This window comes from Pogona vitticeps, chromosome 1 (genome assembly GCF_051106095.1).
Source record: "Pogona vitticeps strain Pit_001003342236 chromosome 1, PviZW2.1, whole genome shotgun sequence".
NCBI classification, from domain to species: Eukaryota; Metazoa; Chordata; class Lepidosauria; order Squamata; family Agamidae; genus Pogona; species Pogona vitticeps.
This window is the reverse complement of record NC_135783.1, coordinates 73,447,990-73,467,622: the sequence shown is the minus strand read 5'-3', so window position 1 is coordinate 73,467,622 and position 19,633 is coordinate 73,447,990. Positions and strand designations below refer to the sequence as shown.

The 19,633-nt window shown below is 40.7% G+C and overlaps 1 protein-coding gene across 10 annotated transcripts in view; it reads left to right on the top strand.

The window, feature by feature from the left end:
- The window catches only part of ESR1 (estrogen receptor 1), a 291,481-nt gene that overhangs the window by 130,406 nt on the left and 141,442 nt on the right, over positions 1 to 19,633 (top strand). For 6 of the 10 annotated variants that reach the window (XM_020805139.3, XM_072995231.2, XM_072995233.2 and 3 more), the window contains one exon: positions 19,231 to 19,317. The exons of the other annotated variants lie outside the window; for them this stretch is intronic. In XM_020805139.3, the coding sequence (XP_020660798.3) occupies positions 19,231 to 19,317 (87 nt within the window). The remainder of the gene's footprint in view (positions 1 to 19,230; positions 19,318 to 19,633) is intronic. 10 annotated transcript variants of the gene reach the window in all.

Genomic DNA, 19,633 nt, shown 5'->3' with positions numbered 1-19,633 from the left:
ATCATGGAGCCCAAGAAAGTAAAATCTGTCACTGCCTCCATATCTTCCCCTTGTATTTGCCAGGAGGTGATGGGACCAGTGGCCATGATCTTAGTTTTTTTATGTTGAGCTTCAGACCATTTTTGGTGCTCTCCTCTTTCACCCTTATTAAGAGGTTTTTCAGTTCCTCCTCACTTTCTGCCATTAGAGTGGTATCATCCGCGTATCTGAGGTTGTTGATATTTCTTCCGGCAATCTTAATTCTGGTTTGGGATTCATCCAGTCCAGCCTTTCGCAAGATGTATTTGGCATATAAGTTAAAGAAGCAGGGAGACAATATGCAGCCTTGTCGTACTCCTTTCGCAATGTTGAACCAATCAGTTGTTCCATATCCAGTTCTAACTGTTGCTTCCTGTCCCACATGATTTCTCAGGAGATAGATAAGGTGATGAGGCACTCCCATTTCTTTAAGGACTTGCCATAGTTTGTTGTGGTGCACACAGTCAAAGGCTTTTGTGTAGTCAATGAAGCAGAAGTAGATATTTTTCTGGAACTCTCTGGCTTTCTCCATAATCCAGCACATGTTCGCAATTTGGTCCCTAGTTCCTCTGCCCCTTCAAAATCCAGCTTGTACTTCTGGGAGTTCTCAGTCCACATACTGCTGAAGCCTACCTTGTAGGATTTTGAGCCAACCTTACTAGCATGTGAAATGAGTGCAATTGTACGGCAGTTGGAGCATTCTTTGGCACTGTCCTTCTTTGGGATTGGGATGTAGGCTGAACATACAGTGATAGCTTCAGCCAAACAGACCTTTTATATCTATTCGCTGTTTATTTGCTTGTTAATTTCTATCCTGTGTTTCCTGCAATAAGCTCACGGCAGCATATATGGATTCTTCTGCTACCTGCATTATCTTCGCAACCACTCTGGGATAGAAGTACAATTGGGAGAATTGAACCTAATCACAGAAAACTTTTGAACTTCATGGCCAGATGGGATTTGAACTCAAGTCTATCATTTAGATATAAATGATTGTTTGTTTTACTTTGGTATAGTCTATCTTGGAAGGGGATGAAACCTTCTTCATTGGATTTTTAAAAATTTGGATGGCTGTCTGTTGGAAGCTAGTAGCTGGGATTTCCCCCTGTATTGGCAAGGGGTTGAAATGGATGACCATCAGCATCCATACAAATTCTTATTTCTCCCCTAATTTATTTGGCCTCTTTTTGATACTGCCAGTCTTTGTGGGGGGGGGGGCAGGACTTCCCTTTCTTAGATTTTTTTTTTCTTTGCTGCTCAGTAGCCTGACTGATAATGCCTGCTAGACTGTGAAAAGGGGAAGAAAAAGCATCAAGTGGTAGGAGAGGAAATCTCCCTATATTGAGGAGTGGGGGTTAGTTTACTTTCTGTTGTTTTTTGGGAGGGGAGGCTGTGTGTGTATTTGTGTGTTTTATTTTGCTATTTTTCCCATGTGGAAGGGTGAATTATTTTCTTGTTTGTCTTACAATATATTTAAGTTTGGTGAGTTTTTTCTTGCTTAATGTCTTGTTTGTTGTTATTGCATTTTTGTTTATGTTTATTGATGCTCCTATTTTAAAGCATTCAGAGAACTGGCCTGGCCACTAGATGTGTAGGGTAAAAACTGGATAAAATGAAATGAAAATATGTTGGTTGGGTTTGGGCTGTTCTGTTTACAACCAGGGGCTTGTATGGCTGCCTCTTAGATCTGATGTTGATTTTTTTATTTCTCATGTATTGCTTCTTGCTTTTGGAGGAAACTGATTTTCCATTATCTTGCCTCTGCTTTTTGGGAGTAGTTTTCAAGGGTTCATTAGGACTTTCTGGGGCTCTAGCAAACATAAATGGGAATCCCGAAAAATACTTTCCCCTTTCTTTTAAAGCAAAAGGACTGGCATGCAGAAAATACAAAAAATGGAAGACACCACCCTCTACAAATAACTCAAAATGAAAAAAAACCCCACAACATTTCACCATGTAAATTTCTAACTGTTACTTCGTCAACTAGTGTCATTAGAAAGGATAAAATACATTCAGAACATGCTTTGTATAGAAAAACCTTGAGTTTTGAGTACTTCTGTGTAAGAGTATACGTTCTCAGTTTTCTACCTTTGTAAAATATATATATATTTCAGTAGGGCCTCTTATTCAAAAAATATTTCTATTGGAAAATACTTAGCTTTCAGAAGAATTGGGAACCCACTGCATTCATTCTACCAGTGTAGAATGTGCTTCATGTTACACTTCGGTGCTATTTAAGAACTCAATTTTAGATACTTTTATTCAGACATTATGCCAGTGTGGCAGCTTACCTTTAAACTGTACTGCATACATTTAACTGAAAACACAAAAACAGACTTAATGAACTGGAGAAATACAAATAAAATGTTCAGGGCGAGTGTTCTGAACCTTTAATAGCAAGCGGGTTTACTGGTATCATTTTCTTCTAGATGCCTGAATAGGTGATAATATGATTGTAAAAAGTAGTGCCATCAGATAGCTGGCTTTGGATGGATAATGTTACATAGTTATTCCAAATTTTGCTCCACCTGTTCTTATTTTTTTTTAATAAATACCATATGATGTGGTAGAGTTCTGGATTCTGTTACAATCCAAGATTCTAGAGGAACTGCTGATGGCCTTAAGGGAGGTTACAATTCTGAGAGTTTGAAGCATCACTTTGAAGTCACAATTTGATGCCATTATCATTATAATAGCCCCACAGTATTTAGTTATGATTAAAATTGTAACTTGGTAGAAGTGACTCCTCACTTTCCTATTCTTTGCACGTAACAAAAAAAATGGTTTTTAGTTGCTTCAAAAATGAACATAGGAGTATCACACTCTCTCGGTGTGTTGTGCACTGCATACAGTACTCTTCTCCCACCCACATCATCACCCCAATACACACAACAGAGCATGTCCCAGCAATTGATATTCTTCTAATACATCTCAGTGAGACCACAGCTCCATTACTATAAAAGTAACTAGAAGTTGCTATTACAGTGGAACCTCTACTTACGAACTTAATCCATCCCAGAATCCATCCCAGAAAATGTTCAGTAGTTGAAACGTTCGTAGGTAGAAGCAAAATTTCCCATTGGAATGCATTGAAAACCATTTAATCAATTCCGGCTGTTTTTCGTTCTTATCTAGAGGCACCGTTCTTAAGTTGAAGCAAACATTAGTTCCCATAGGAACTACTGCAAAGCTGGTTAATCTGTCCTCTACCACTAGGGAGACAATTTTTCTTTTTGACCTAAGATGAACTTAGGTCAAAAAAAAGGCAGGAAAGGAGGCAACGGGGAGGGAGGGAAGGAACAATGGGAAAAAGAGGAAAGAAAGAAGGTCATTACTGGGGCACACAGACTCCTCAGATAAAGGTTTGTGCTGTTAAGCACAAAAAGAGGAGAGAGAGAGAGAGAGAGAGAGAGAAGACAAGGGAGGGGGAGAGCCTTGAGTCTACAGTAGACTTCATTTTAAAACTCCATTTTAAAGCCTGCCTGCCTGCATCAACAAGCACCACAGTTTTCTGATTTTAAAAGAGACAGACCTTGGAGCCACATTTTAAACACACATTTTAAAACAAAAGACAGGTCAAAGTACACAAACCCTAGAAGCCACAGAATCCAGCAAGCAATATTCTATCACAGAACTCCTCATCACAAAAAGAGAGTACAAAACGGCATTTTACAGCCTGCCTACATTAAGAGCCAGCACAGCCCCTCACAGAATATTTTCTGATTTTAAGAAGAAAAGACTGTGAGTTCTAAACTGCATTTTACTCTTCTCCAGCTGTTTCCTGACTCAGAATTGGCCAATGTGTCTTTTTCCCTTAAGGAGAGGAATGCATCATAGAGACAGAATAATCTGCACCCAAGAAGTGAGAAAATATATCCTGTCGGTGTGGTAGAGATATATGTGTGGGATCTGGGCAACACTTACAACCCACTCTTTCTCCAATCAAACTTGAATCCTCTTGAAAACAAATCAAGTGACTCTTACATCTAGTTTGGACTTTAGTAAATCAGCAATTTATTAAACACTCAATCAAGAGTCTTTGTTCTTCTTGTTGAAAGACAAGGAAATCAATTTACAATTTACATTGAAAACGAATGGCAATGTAGTTGGTAAAAAGTACCCGAGCTGTAGTACATGACACCTTAGCATCCATGCAATTTTTAAAAACATGTATGAATGTAGGATCTGAGCTCCCTCTGCTTCCCCCCCCCCCCCCAATGTTGAGCTTTAATTTCTGGAGGCTTAAGAGGGAGGAAATGTGTAAAACCCTATCAAATGTATCTACACTTAAAAATGTCCCCAAATACAGGATATGTTTTAATAATGAATTACTTGTCTGAGTGCCAAAAAGAAAAGAAAAAAGATCCCATGGAAGTGTATTGGAAAGGATTCTAGTTCACAGAATCATGGAATCATAGTGTAATGGAGTTGGAAAGGGCCTGTAAGGCCATCAAGCCCAACCCCTTACTCAGTGCAGGAATCCAAGCAGATCTGACAGATGAGTGACTAATGTTCTCTTGAATGTCTTCAGCATTGGAATGTTCATTTCAAAGATAAATGGAAGAGGGAATTCTAATGGATGCAGCTGTTGGCATTCTTATTTTTTTTTTTTGTGCCATTGTGAAGAACACTGGAATGCTCTTCCATTTAGATTTTGGCAGTATTCACCATGAATTGTAGCATAGTGATTGACTGTTTCTTTCTTGGAAATTGTGCAAGCCAGGTGTACAGACGCTACCCAAAACTGTGGCAGATTAGTTTTTGGACGGCAGACCCAGAATCTCCTATGCTGGCCATGCTTGCTTTATCAGACAGCTAAAAGTTCTTTCAAATTCATATGAATACAGTGGGGTCTTGACTTGAGAACGTAATCCGTATTGGAAGGCGGTTCTCAAGTCAAAAAGTCTGTAAGTCAAGTCTCCATTGACCTACAGTGCATTGAAAACCGATTAATCCCGTAACAGGCCGTTTTTGTTCCATTTTGGTTTTTTTCTGGTCTGTAAGTCAAATCTCAGTCTGCAAGTCAAGCCTAAATTTTGCGGCCAGAGAAGTCTGTAACTCAAAAAGTCTGTAAGTCAAGCCGTCTGTAACTCAAGGGTCCACTGTATACATAATTTTATATATGTATAGCTATAAATGTATATATTTTCCTTAAGGAACAGAAATCTGTGTAGGAGAAAGGAGTGAAGCATATTGACAGGGACTGCTTCCTTACCTTGCCTGGCCTCCGCATATTACAAGTGCACTCTATAACTCATAGACTTCACACTTTCACAGGATATTGATTATACGTGTTCAGCCATAAACACCTATACCCTGGTGCTGATGAACTACAGAATGCACGATGGTGTGGGATGAAAAATCAGGGCCAGCTGTGGAACATATCCGATCTTTTTTAATGTGGCTTTGTACACATCAAAGATTTCTGAACAGGAATCTAGCAAAACTCTTTCTATAAGAAAGTAATGTCTGACCAGGAGCAGCCAAATTCTGAGGATTCCTCTCAGCCCATAACTTGGTTCTAAAAGAAAATAGGAATGATTGTCTGGAGAGATGTACACCGAAAACATCAAATGAGCTATGCCAAGACATATATTTTCTCAGCTGATTAGCAGAACAAGTGGGAACAGCTGGAAGAGATATACAGCAGGAGAGCCAGACCAAACTATTTCTTCCTGGTACCCATTCCTAGAAAGCTATGGGACCCCATCTCCACATAGTTCTGCTGATATGTGCTCTGCCATTATTTGTATGCAGTTGGTTGAAACAATGATGTCTGTTTTACCTGAGATGTACTCTTCACATCTTTTTTGTTAAGTTTTAAGTATGATGGGAAAATGATAGATACTGCCTTTCTTTTCTTTTCTTTTCTTTTCTTTTCTTTTCTTTTCTTTTCTTTTCTTTTCTTTTCTTTTCTTTTCTTTTTTTCTTTTCTTCCTTTGTTCCTTCCTTCCTTCCTTTCTTTCTTTCTTTCTTTCTTTCTTTCTTTCTTTCTTTCTTTCTTTCTTTCTTTCTTTCTTTCTTTCTTTCTTTCTTTCTTTCTTTCTTTCTTTCTTTCTTTCTTTCTTTCTTTCTTTCTTTCTTTCTTATGCTACCCATCTAGCCAGGGTACTTTGGGTGGCTCACAACACAATCAAACAAAAAACATAATTACAAGTATAAAATAAATTCAACATATAAAAAAATCATAAAATAAAGCGACAATTAAATAATTGCATAATAAAATATTAGATATTTAAATATTTCAAATGGTGCAGAGGGCAGAAAAATCTTTTCCTCAAAGGCTGTTATAAGACAAACATGCTCAGACTTCTTTTCTTACTTTCCCTACTTACCAGGAAAAGACATTGCAGGGCCATAGTTTGGATTAAAAATAGAACTATGTGCTCACGTGCCCAGGGAGAGGTCTCTGCGTATCAGCTGTGGCAAGCGTACCAAAGGTTCGCTATCACTGGCCTAGGTCAACGTGACGGCTGCCACCACTGCATCCAGTGCAACTGGCAGTCTGGGAGTCTCCTGTCAATAATCTCATTGGCTCTAAGTTGCTGGTTATAGTGTTTTTTTTAACCAAGTCAGGTGCTTTTAATAGTGATTCCCTGTCACTGCCCTCCCACACCCTGGAGTACTGAGTTTCCAACACTGGTTCCTTGGCAGCAGTCAGTTCAGTACTGCCCTCAGTTCCTGTTCCTGAGGCCAGTGAAGACCTAGAAATAAACAAGCCCAGGCTGAGACCAGGCTTTGAACTTTTTAACAAGGGCTGGTAAATGGGACTGATGGCAAGCATCAAAGCAAAGCCAAGTGTGTTGCTTTTATACTGCCCCATAATGCTTAAAGCTCTCTCTGAGTGGTTTACAATGCAGGGTAAACATTGCCCCCCCACGACTCCCAGTGATCTAAGTACTCAGGTTAATGACCTTGGAAGGCTGAGTCAACCTCAAGTCAGCTACCTGAGCCCAGGATTGAACTTGAGTTGTGAGCAGAGTCTTCACTGCAGTACTGCAGTTTAACCATTGCATGATGAGGCTAGTTGTCCTCTCGCTCCTTTTATAGCCTCCTCCCTCACTCTCACTGGGTTAGCGCCCGCTCCTTTGTGCATGCTGATGATCGTGGGCAGTGCCCCGCCTTCCCCAACCACTAATTAGTTTGCATCAAAATAGAGCTATGGGCAGTGACAACCCTGTGAGATATTTGATGGGTTGCGCCGTTGAAAGAGACAAGTCAAGAAAGATACAGGGAGAGATAGAGAGTCCATATTGCAGGATACCCAATATGGGGAGATAAGATTAACGAGACGAGAGGAGCAATAACGTAACATTGAAATCACAGCCTCCCCATGGGAAAAGTCTGCATAACATCTTGGAGGAGAGGCAGGAGCAAAAGCAGGCAGGCAGATACGGCTGGTGCACACAGGGCGGGATGCTGGATTTGTCTGCTCCCCCTGTTCCACACCCTTTGCACCTCAGGCAAAAGTTGATGAATCATACCTTGCTATTGCTACTCCTCTCTCCCCCTTCTCCTTTTCCCCACCACCAAGTGATGTGGTGATGACTCTGTGGCTGCTAACCACAGGGAGGAGGTGTTGCTGTCAGATTACAGGGAAGCTCAGCATGTCAACCTCTTTTTTTTCTTCCCCTGACAGAAAAGGTGGGAAATAGCTTGTCTATGCGCCTCTTTGTCTCTTTCTCACACATCACTCACACCTGCTCCCTCTGTTGTACATGTTGTCAGCTTCTTTTTGCATTGTTTTATTTGCTTATTCAGTGGATTGTTACACTCAACCCAAACCTAACATTTTCCAGATCACTGGATTAATAAGATGTTTCTCTGCTTCCCCTCTCCCTTGCAAAATTTAGTTTGTTGTTGTTGTCAGTGCTAGAGCCAGCCATGGCCAAAAAAAGGTGGACAATGGTTGCTCTTGATAGACAGGATACATCTGTGGTAGGTAGATGTGTTGCTGTTTTGCTATGCCATTTACTTTAACAAAAAGAGAGAGAAAAGTTGCCATGGCCATCTGAATTACGGCTCCAGGAGTAAAGGGGGGGGGGGAAGGGAAGTGTTATAAATCAAAAGAGGCCCAAATTTGAGCTATAGACACTTCCCACAGGAGAAAAGAATGGTCTGGACAGGCCCTCAGCTCTGCCATGAGTTCATTACATAGCTATGAGATTCAGGTCTCCCCATGTAGGGATTATAAAACTGGTCAGTTTTAAAACGGTATTTGTAAGGATTAACAAGATAGTGTCTGCAAACCCTTGAATGCTACAAAGCTTGCTTATTATTCCTTACAATATCATTGGAAAGGCAAGTCTCAAAGGAGAAGCAGTTTGCTCACTATAAACATTGGAATCATTTAATATAACTTAAGCATATCTGTTACTATTTGTCACTGGGTTGTTGATCAGGGATAGGAATGTGTTTCCTTCCAGATGTTGTTGGACTACAAAGCCCATGATCTTTTGCTGTTAGCTGTGTTGATTAGGTCTGATGGGACTTGCAGTCCAGCAGTATCTGACAGGCTGCACATTTTCTCACCCTGTGGAAGAAAGGAAGAGCAAATACTACGTAGTTATTACTCAGCTAGTACTGTTCAGTCAGGTATATGAGTCCAGTGTTCTACTGTATTTTCTGACACAAGCCATTGTCCTTGGTCTCACCACATGATACAAATATAGTATCTTTACTCCATTCCAGGAACAATATGTACAAATTGGTAGTTAAGTGCATCCAAAAATGACAATGGATTGGTCACAAAGGGAAGAGGAGAAAGTCATGAGTTATCACTGAGAGATCCTTGGGGAAAACATATCAGCTGCAAAACTGGTGAACTTTATTGCAGAGCTGGTGTAGAATGTCCCGAAAACAAATCCATGAATTTTCCGGCATGGACAAAGTGGTTGAGGGTGGTTTCAGTGTCAAGTTTAAGCCTTTTATTTTAGTTTACGTATTTTCCGAACAAGCCCAGTCTGGAAATAAGCTTGCGCTTTTATATGTGCCTCTGTTTTAATTGAAGCAAGAATAGCGAATTATGTCTAGTGATGTGAGAGATCAAAGTGAGAGACATGAAAAATGATTTACTAGAGTGTTTCGTTATTGTCAGCATTGTAATAGATACTGAATATATATATTTATTTGCAAAATGCAGTCCTCTCTGATTGATTATACCCAACGGTCAGATTTTTCCTAGAGTTATAGAGAAATAAGAAAGTGCTAGCCGTTGGTGACCTAAGCAGGGGGTGAGACTCTAAAATGTTTGGGCGAGCTGTTCCCACCCCCATTCAGTCCACAAATCATTTATGACTAGCCTGACACTGCCAAGTGTACAGGGCAGTTTCTGTGTTTCCCATTTCTGAACACAGTTGCTGTCTTTTTTTTTTAAAAGACTATATTAGAACAACACAGTGTGACAGATAAGGTGACTTATTTCAGTACACCCTTACTCAAGGAAGTTTCAACAGACTAGTTATTTTAACTATCCTGCAGGAACAGGATGTGCCAAAATGGGAATAGCCCGCAGGCAGGAAGTGTGCTTACCAGGAATGGTAACTGGTAAGTTGATGAGAATCTTAAAGTTTTCTTTCCAGGACCTCACACTTTCGGAAACCTTTGGGCTGCCTGCTAAACAGGGGATAAATGCTTAGCACCATATTTTCTCTCTCTTGGTGTGCCCACCTGCTACTGATCCAGTCATGTTCCATTTGTAATTTGTTTGCCTTAAAAAAATCCACAAACTTATAACGTGAATGGATACTATTTCATTGTAGGAAAAAGAAGTATTCTTGTAGCTGACTCCATAGGGAGTAATTAAATGAAGGAAAATTATAGGTGTGGGGAAGCTCAGGAAATATATATAGTGTATTTGAAATCAGAAATTGATGCATTTGGATTCTATTACAACTGACCAAGATGCTGAATCTCCTGTAAAACTATGTGCTATCTTATATAGATTATCTGCAGTAAAAAGATTATATTAAATTTATTAGGGGAAAAAAAAACCCAGTTCTCTTTACTTCTGCAACATGTAAAGGTAAAGGTAAAGGTTCCCCTTGACAATTTTTGTCCAGTCGTGTTCAACTCTAGGGGGCAGTGCTCATCCCCGTTTCCAAGCCATAGAGCCAGCGTTTTGTCCGAAGACAATCTTCCATGGTCACATGGCCAGTGCGACTTAGACACGGAACGCTGTTACCTTCCCACTGAGGTGGTCCCTATTTATCTACTTGCATTTGCACGCTTTCGAACCGCTAGGTTGGCGGGAGCTGGGACAAGCGATGGGCGCTCACTCCGTTGCGTGGATTCGATCTTACGACTGCTTGGTCTTCTGACCCTGCAGCACAGGCTTCTGCGGTTTAGCCCACAGCGCCACCACGTCCCTTCTGCAACATGTATGTGACCATAAACTAGTGTTTTCTACATAAGTGCCAGTTTACATCTTATCATCAATTAAAAAGAAGTGCCAGACTTAATTGAATAAGGCTACATATTGTGGGCTGTACATACTTGTAGCCATGAACCATAGGTATAAAATACAGTAACAGCTCTATTTTAAAAAACAACCCAACATAGCAACCACCTTCTGTTGAAGTCAAAAGCAAAATATCAAATAGGCAGAGATTAGGAGTCTCCATTGTGTCTCCTGGGAGAAGAGCCAGCCTGTGTTGCCTTGGGCAAGCTGCACAGTCCCAGAACACCTCCAGAAGAAGGGAATGGTCAACCACTTATGATTAGGCTATAGAGTAGGACTGCAGTATCTGCAGGGGATCTGTTCCAAGCCTCTCTGCAGATACTGGAAATCATTGCTATTGTGAATCCCATATATGGCATAGTCTTTTGTTCCCTCTAGTGGGCAGTTTTGGTAATACCTCTTTGAAAAGTATATTTCTGGTTTTGTTTTTTTAATATTTTCATGCTGTGGATAAGTGAAACTGTGGGTATTACAGCAGATATAGCAGTCCTACTGTGTGTGGAAAAACCTGGAAAGAGTCCCTATAGGTCAGAATTGACTTGATGATACATAATTATTAAATATTTTTGTGCAGGTATTTGACATGCTTCTGGCCTCTTGATTACTATAAATAAAATAAATAAATACTACACGCAGTTAACAGAGTTGGAAAAAATGGTTGCAGAGTGGAAATGATCATGAACCATACTATTTTTGGCATACGTAGGGCTTTATAAGAAATTTCCACCAGAATAATTTCTAACTATCAAAAGCTGATTCACTGGTATTTAAAATTAAACCACTAACTGTCTAGTTGTCCTCAGTTGTCACATGTGAAGCTTCCATAGTGGTGACAAACTGATGTAAAGTACCCTGACAATAACCTTTTAGAGGAACAACAAAAAAACGCCTCAACTGGCTTTCAAGTTGTCCAGTCAACCTGTGTTTTCAGAAATGGAGACTCACCACTTCCTCCTTATCCCAATATGTATTGCTTGCTGTAATCGTATTTCTGCACACCTACGAATTATCAATTGAGCAGGCACAGGGAAGATTCCTTGAGGTCCATAGCTACACATTTGGGCTAATTTTTTTCCAGATTTTGCCATTCTTGTTCTCTCTCTCTCTCTCTCTCTCTCTCTCTCTCTCTCTCTCTCTTAAATTACCCTGACTCATGAAACTTGAAAACATGTAACAGTTTAATTGCTCCTGTGTTAACACTGTTTCATTAGGTTGCTCACATTATCTGCAAAGATATTTCTGTGGAGTTCTTTCTACTGAAAAGGAAAAACCTTGATTGGTTTTGTTTAAGTATTGTTTGGTTTTCGAAATGAGATAGATTTGGCAGTGATGATAGATGACTGATGTCTAGACACTTTAAAAAAGGATACCTGCTTTTGGATTGTCATACCTCTTAGTAGGATTTGAATGGAAAGATTTAAAAATATTTTGGAAAGGCTGGAAAATCAGGAAGGAATTTTAAATGGGTTTCAGGTTATGTTGGATGTAATCCAAGCTGACCGTGTGAAAATATTCCTCTGTTCCATGGGGATTATTCTGTGATACCTGGGATAGTTCAGTATTTATTACATATATTCTTTAAAATCTATGTTGGGTATTCACAGTATTGTGAGGGCTTCTGTATGGTTTTGTTTAAAATTCTAGCAGCTTAGAGATGAGATACATCTTTATCATCATTTAAAAAGTACCACAGCATAGCAGTTTATTTGCTAATGCCAGAAATCTTTGAGCCAAAATAGGAGATAGGAGTGCTTGGTTTGAAGGGAAGACATTGCTATAGAGGCGTAACAGACATTGGATGGAACAGAGAAAATCAGTGGAATACGGTCATGACTTTGGTACAAAATGTATAGGAAGGATTGGGACAAATGTGTATTTATTATTTATTTATTTATTTATTTATTTATTTATTTATTTATTTATTTATTTATTTATATCCCATCTATCTAGTCGAGCGACCACTCTAGGCAGCTGGTGTACTGGTGGTGGTGTTGCTCTGTATGGCAGGAAAAGCATAGGATCGAGCGAACTAGAAACCTTGAAAGGGTCTGACTTATCCACATAATTGTTACAGGTAATTATAGCAATAATTATACAACCCCCCCCAAAGTAGCGTAATAGGTGCATGCTATTGTCCCCTTGTCCTAAATCCTCCGCATGATCGTGAGATGAAAAATAAAATAAACAAAGCAGTCAGAGGATAAATTCTAAAAATGGTTGATTTTAACCGCCCTCACTACACATACACACACACACTCACACAAAATGACATAAGCAAAGGAAAAGATTCAATAATAAGCTTTTATAAAAACATCCAACAAAGGAAACACCATCACTAAACTATATATAAAGACTAACAAATGCAGAAGATGGTGGAGTGTCTACCCATAACATCCTGGATCAGGAGGTGTAGGTACGATGGGAGGTTGCTCTGAGGGACAGGCACTCAGACAGGTAGCAGGGTCCTAAACTGCTAAGGGCTATGAAAGTCAACATCAGCATCTTGAAGTTGGCCCAGAAGCATATTGGCAGCCGATGCAAATGAGCCAGGATGGGAGAAATGTGGTCATATTCTGATGTTCCCAACACCAGCTTGGCTGCTGAGGTTTGCACTTGGTGCAGCTTCTGAACTGCCTCCAAAGGCAGCTTCATGTAAAGAGCCTTGCAAGGGTCTATATTTGAGATTACTAGTGTGTGAACCAGTGTTCTTAGAGACTTCCTGTTGAGGTGGGTTGAATACATGCAATCTGTCTAGATTGGAAAAAGGCAGACCTGGCCACGGCTGAGATATGATTCTCCATTGAAAGGGCTGGGCCCAGAAGCATACCTAGGCTATGGATCTGATCCTTCAGGGAGAGTGTGACCCCATCAATATCTGGAAAGCAGCATCCTAGTCAATCAGAGTTCTCTCCCTACAACAGGATCTCCATCTTGTCAGGATTCAATTTCACCCTGTTATTCCTCATCCAGTCCATAACCACAGCCAGGTAGCACTCCAGGGTCTGCACAACTCCACTTCCGAACTTGAAGAGGAGAGATACAGTGGTGTCTCATCAGCATACTGGTGACAGCATACTGTTTTTCAAATCTCTGAATAGCCTTCCCCAGAGACCTCATATAAATGTTGAGAAGAAATGGGAAGATGACTGGCCCCTGTAAGACAGCACATTATGGGACCTAAGGGGGCAAAACAACCTCCTCAAGCTGAACCATCTGGCACTGGTCATTGAGGAAGGACCCAAGCCAGCTCAGTGCTATGCCTCCAGTCCCCAGCCCTGAAGACCAGTCCAGGGGGATACTGTGGTCAATGGTATCAAAGTCCGTTGAGAGATCCAGGAAAACCAACAGAGTCACACTCCTCCGATCAGCCTCCCATAATAAGTCCTCTAGCAGAGCGACCTGTCTCAGTCCCATCGTGCAGTCTGAACCCACTGTGTTACCTTTTCTTTTTAGCTCCTCCTCCTCCCCCATTTCTGGACATGCAATCTTCCAAAGACTGCACACATCATCTTCAGAACATTTCAAGTATGAAACTCAGTGGCCTTATGATATAAGCTTCTTCCAACTCCTGTGATTCTATCTTTTTTCATGTAGGATTTGTGTAGGGCAACGAGTGGATTTTTATTTATTCACACAGCTAGCTGCTTTTCGTTATTTATTACTCAAGTCGGTTCCTGCCATTATTGCTGCCTTGACAACAGGTTGTCTTTCCTGCACACACACACCCTTTCCTAGCCAATGCTTATCTAGCAGATTGCTACAGAAATGTTTGCGCAAAAACAATCTTAAGTCAAACACTTTTGTTTTAAAAATACATTGTCATGTGTGATAACAAACGTTCTAATTTAATTGACTGCAATACATGAGTACTATTTTCTGGCCTCTGTACGCCGGTTGCTGTAGAATGTGAGACACAGGGTGTAATTGCTCTATGATAATAATTTGAGAACTGCAGGGATGGAAGGGACTCTATGGATCAACAAACCGGGCCCCTTTCACAGTGGGGGAACTGATTTCCCAGCTTCTAGCTCTGCAGCGAGATACCGAAACCAGTGACTCATAATTGGCTTATTGGCCCCCTGTAGATATCTGGATGGCCACTGGGTGGATCTAGACCGCCGGGCTGGAACCAGTGTTTCAGTGTCAGGTTTGAATCTAGGGAAGAAGATGTGACAGAGGAGTTGGTAAATTCTGGAAACTATAATAAAAAAAAATTCCTAGCTTTCACCTGTGCTACTTTCTCTAAGGTCTGATTGGGTGACCTTCATGATGACCAAACAGACTGTTGTGGTACAGGCTTGTCACCTGTCATGAGTTTGTCACTTCTTGTTCATTATCTGCACCTTCAACAGAGAGACGACTAGAAAGTTCAATGTCAGTGCTGCACATATGATCACCAAAAAGAAGCACAAAGAGAAAAGGCTGTTTTGCTCATTTAGGCAAACATTTAGTGGAGATGGAAGTGTGATAATCACAATTATTCAGCTGGGTTTTTCTTTATAATTATTCCACAGCTGTTAAATCATTCTGCCACCCCTATAGAAGAATGATGTATAACTGGAGATACCAGTTACTGAGACATTTTGAGTAAATGTGATACTGCCATTTTAACAAAATGGAAGACAGATACAGTTGTGTGTCAGTTCTAATTGTACTGAATTCATATAATATAAGAAAGCAATATATTCCTAATGGACTTGCAGGAAATTCTTATTCCTAGTTTTTCCTGCCTTTATGAGCCAGCAGAATTTATCCAAAATTTCTGCGGTGTTCATCTGACCACACAAACCTTTTGGCAGCTGTTTATTTCCTGGGCCAAACTACATATGATATTCAGCCATATGTTTCATTTCCTTCACTCGTTTTTTCTTCCAGTTAAGAAAGAGTCTTAAGAATCTGCTACTGACCTAGAGCAAGACAATTGGAGCTGTGCCCCTGGGCATCAAAATTTAGAGGGTGCCAAAATCTGGTGGCGAAATTACTGGTTAGTGTTAGGAAAAGAAATAGTACCTCCCAGCACTATTCACTCCCCCACCTTTTTTTTTTTTTTGAAAGCATAAAATGTATATTTCTTTTAGGGCATTGGTTCCCAACTTTGGGTAACCGGCATTCTTAGACCACAATTCCCAGAAGCCTTCACTACCAACTGTGCTGGCTAGGATTCTGGGAGCTGCAGTCCAAGAACACCTGGGTTAACAATGGTTGGGAATGACTTTTTAAGGGGAAAATACCATATTTTCCTTATCTTCTTTGTTCAAGGAGTTTTATGCCTATGCCTTAGGGTGGAATGGACAGTGCTGTTTGTCTAGGTGTCAACATTGTTGCTTACAATTCTGGCTGTTGAGACTGAAGAACAGCACAGGGAAGATTCCTTAAATGTCTCCTTCTGCTCTTTTGTCCACTCTGTCCTTTCAAGTAGCCATATCACCCCATGGATGTAAAACTCAGAGCTCTTTTTTGTCTGCAGCAAGATCCGCAAGGAAGTGTTATTTGCATGCAAGGACTCATAATTTTTGTAAGATACAAGGCCGTTGCACACACACACAAAAAACACCTCTGTGAAATGTTTACCAAAAAAGTCTAAAAATGCACCAGACATTTGTAATCTTACTCAGCAGGAAGAAAACTCTTGAAATTTTCATTCTTATTTGTGGAAATTAAAAGAGAGAGAGAAGATGTACATACCTTTCATATCCATGAAAAGGTTAGAGTGTCAACCGCTACATAGGTTCTCTTCCATGTTGTGTGTCCGTTCCTTGAATCTCCCTCTTTTCCCTTTCTTAAATTTAAAGCAAATATTGTGCTTACTTGTGGAAATGATAGGATACAGAATTAGATTCTAGTTTAAATTAGATAAGAATCAGCATACGGTGGGGTCTCGACTTACAAACTTAATCCGTATTGGAAGGAAGTTTGTAAGTCGAAAAGTTTGTAAGTCGAATCAGCATTTCCCATAGGAATGCACTGAAAACCAATTAATCTGTTCCAGCTGTTTTTGGTTCTTAGGTTGAGGGGCATTTCCCATAGGAACTAATGCAAAGCCGGTTCATCCGTTCCTAGCACTAGGGGCAGAATTTTTTTCTTTTTGTCCTTTTAACCTAAGATGACTTACCGGTAGGTTAAAAAAAAAAGAAAAGGAAAGAGGGAGAGAAGGAGGGAACAGACACCTTTTCAACAGAACACCCTGAAAAGCACATTTTCAGCCAAGACAAGCACCTTCTGGGAAAAACCAAGCACCTTTCAGACAACAGATCACCTTGAAAAGCACCTTTTCAATCAAGACAAGTCAATACAAGCACCTTTTGGGGAAAAGGGGGGCAGCAAAGGAGGGAGGGAACACCTTTTAAAAATCCAAAAATCAAAAATTAAAAAAGCGCCAAAAAATAAAAATACAGTCCGTACCGCACTGTACCAGGCAATACCAGCAATACCAGGCAGTACCAGGCAGTCTGAAGACTGTCTCCCAATCCACTCTCAAAATGCTGGGAAGAGAAGGAAGCAGATAAGCACCCTCTTCACTGGCCAACGGTTAACTGAAAGTTCAAATTTCATGCTTTCCCCACCTCAAACACGGTTTTTTTGTTTGTAACTTGAATCTAAGTGTGCAAGTTGAGTCAATATTTTTCTATCAGAGTGGTTTGTAAGTCGAAATGTTTGTAACTCGAGCCGTTTGTAAGTCGAGGGTTGACTGTAGTTGAACAGCAATGGAAATTCCTGTCTTAGAGACAAGTTGTTTTTTGAAGCCTTCTTTAAAAACTGCTTTTATGAGTTTTCTGACGAGTCCTGGTATATGTCTGATGGAAGTGAATTCCAAAGGGGCGGGGGCCACCACTGAGAAGGCCTGGTTCCTAGTTCCTGTTCTTTTAGCCTCTGGTGTGGCCAAAGAAGCCAGATCTGAGAGGAGAAGGTGTCATGAGTGGTAGTTCTTTGGGAGAGATGGTCCGACAGTTGCCAAGGTCCCAACATTCACCAGGACCATAGTGGAGGTGAAGAGTGTCATCTTCATCTGATGCTTTCTGACTGTGGATGCCAAAGACAACTCTGTTATGGCCAGCCCTACTGCAGAGATGGGTGTTGTGGGGTCTTGAGCCCCACCACACTTGCAAAGGTAGACTTGGCTTGGAGGATGGTAATTTGGGATACAGGACACATAGTAACAGATGATGATGAGATTTGGATCCATCACTCAGGTGTTGTGCACTTTCACATCAATTTCTTCCAGAACAACAGGGTTTCCTTTTCAAGCTTTGGGCAGGGGCCTGCAGATGTAATTTATTTATTTATTTATTTATTGAATTTATATCCGGCCTATCTGGACTATCTGTAAGGCATGGGCTCTTGGAGAAGTAGCAGCAGGAATAGTTTTGTGGGAGGTGACAAGACCTACAGACATGGTTCGCCTCTTGTGGTGAATTTGCTCATTGGAATGGGACCAGGGTAAGGGAGACAGGTGGTTGGCGCTGTCCCAGATAAGATATTGCATCTGATGAGATTGGGGAACGGGGGACTAACAGGGGCATGTCTGGCATGGGAGGGCTGCCAGAGTCCCCCATAGCATATGGCAGTAGGCTGGCCTCTAGTAGTCTCGCATTCATATGCAGTTGATATTCTATCATCACATGACTGCCCAACACAGCACAGGCTGGGAGGATGCTGTGACTTACTACTTAAGATGCACCAAAGCTATTTTTGCTGTAGCCTATCCAAGCCATGTGCAGAGGACGTGGTGGCACTGCGGGTTAAATTGCAAAAGCCTCGGGGCTGCAAGGTTGAAAGATCAGCAGTTCGAATCCATGTGATGGAGTGAGCTCCCATTGCTTGTCACAGCTTCTGCCAACCTAGCGGTTCAAAAGCATGTAAAATGTGAGTAGATAAATAGGTACTACCACGGTGAGAAGGTAACGGTGTTCCATGTCTAGTTGCGCTGACCACGTGACCACGGAAACTGTCTTTGGACAAACACTGGCTCTATGGCTTGGAAATGGGGATGAGCACTGCCCCTTAGAGTCGGACACGACTGGACTAAATATCAAGGGGAACCTTTACCTTTTACTATCCAAGTCATGTCCTTTAATCCACTTACAATTTTCTGTATCACCTAATTTCTGTATTGCCCATAACTTTCCACCTCTCAGAGTTAGAAAAGATAGTGCAGTACCAGTTAATAATATTTTTGCAGGTAGAAAATAGAAAGCAGCATAAGATCCCAGCCGTGAAAGCCTTCGTGAATACAGCATAAGAAAATTTATGTAGGGTTCAGTATTGTGGCAGTAAAAGTTAGAATTTTTTTTATTAAGAAGGAGATAAGAGATCTTAATAATCTTAGAACTGCAGAGCTGGAAGGGGCCCTATGGATCACTGAGTCCAGCCTATGTCAAGGAGGCACCGTGGGGAATCAAACTCCCAACCTCTGGCCCTGCAGCCAGATGCCTATACCATTGAGCTATTCAGCATTTGTTAAGAAGCAAAAAATAAAATAGATAAAATGAATGATTTTGCCTGTCAATGAATAATTTTGGATATTGTCCTATACACGGTTAGCTAGAAGTAAGCCACACTGAACACAACTGGGTGTTACTTCTGAATTCACTTGGATAGGGTCGTGCAGCTAATTGATTGATTATATTTCTGGTCTACACCTTTTGATGTGAAAGATAAGGGCCAGAAACTAGGAAAACAACAACCTAACAACTGTCAGTAAAAAAAAATTAACCAATTACATCTTAGAACTATTAACCTTCTCCTCATTCCAGTGCATCTGGACATCACCAGCTGGTGGAAGGAGAGAGAAAAAGCCAAGCCCTCATACAATACTGTGATGTACTCCCTGCTTCTGAATGGTGAGATTTTCCATGACACTAGTGCAGACCTTGCTTTGGATAAAAAGGCAATGAAAAATTAGGATCTTTGTAATATATGTGTTATTTATAAATAAACAAGGAGAGACTTTTCAAAGGGAGCAAACTTCTGAAAGCGGGCAATAAGTGCACCAGCTATGCCCAACCTGTCCGTTTTATAGGGAGGACAGCAGTATTGCAATGTGCTTTACAGTACCTTCAGCAACCCCTCACTTCCCTGAAAACTGCATTCCTAACTGTATCCCTATCATTTTTGTCTTCTGGAGAGAATCACTTTCTGAAAAACAACAACAAATTA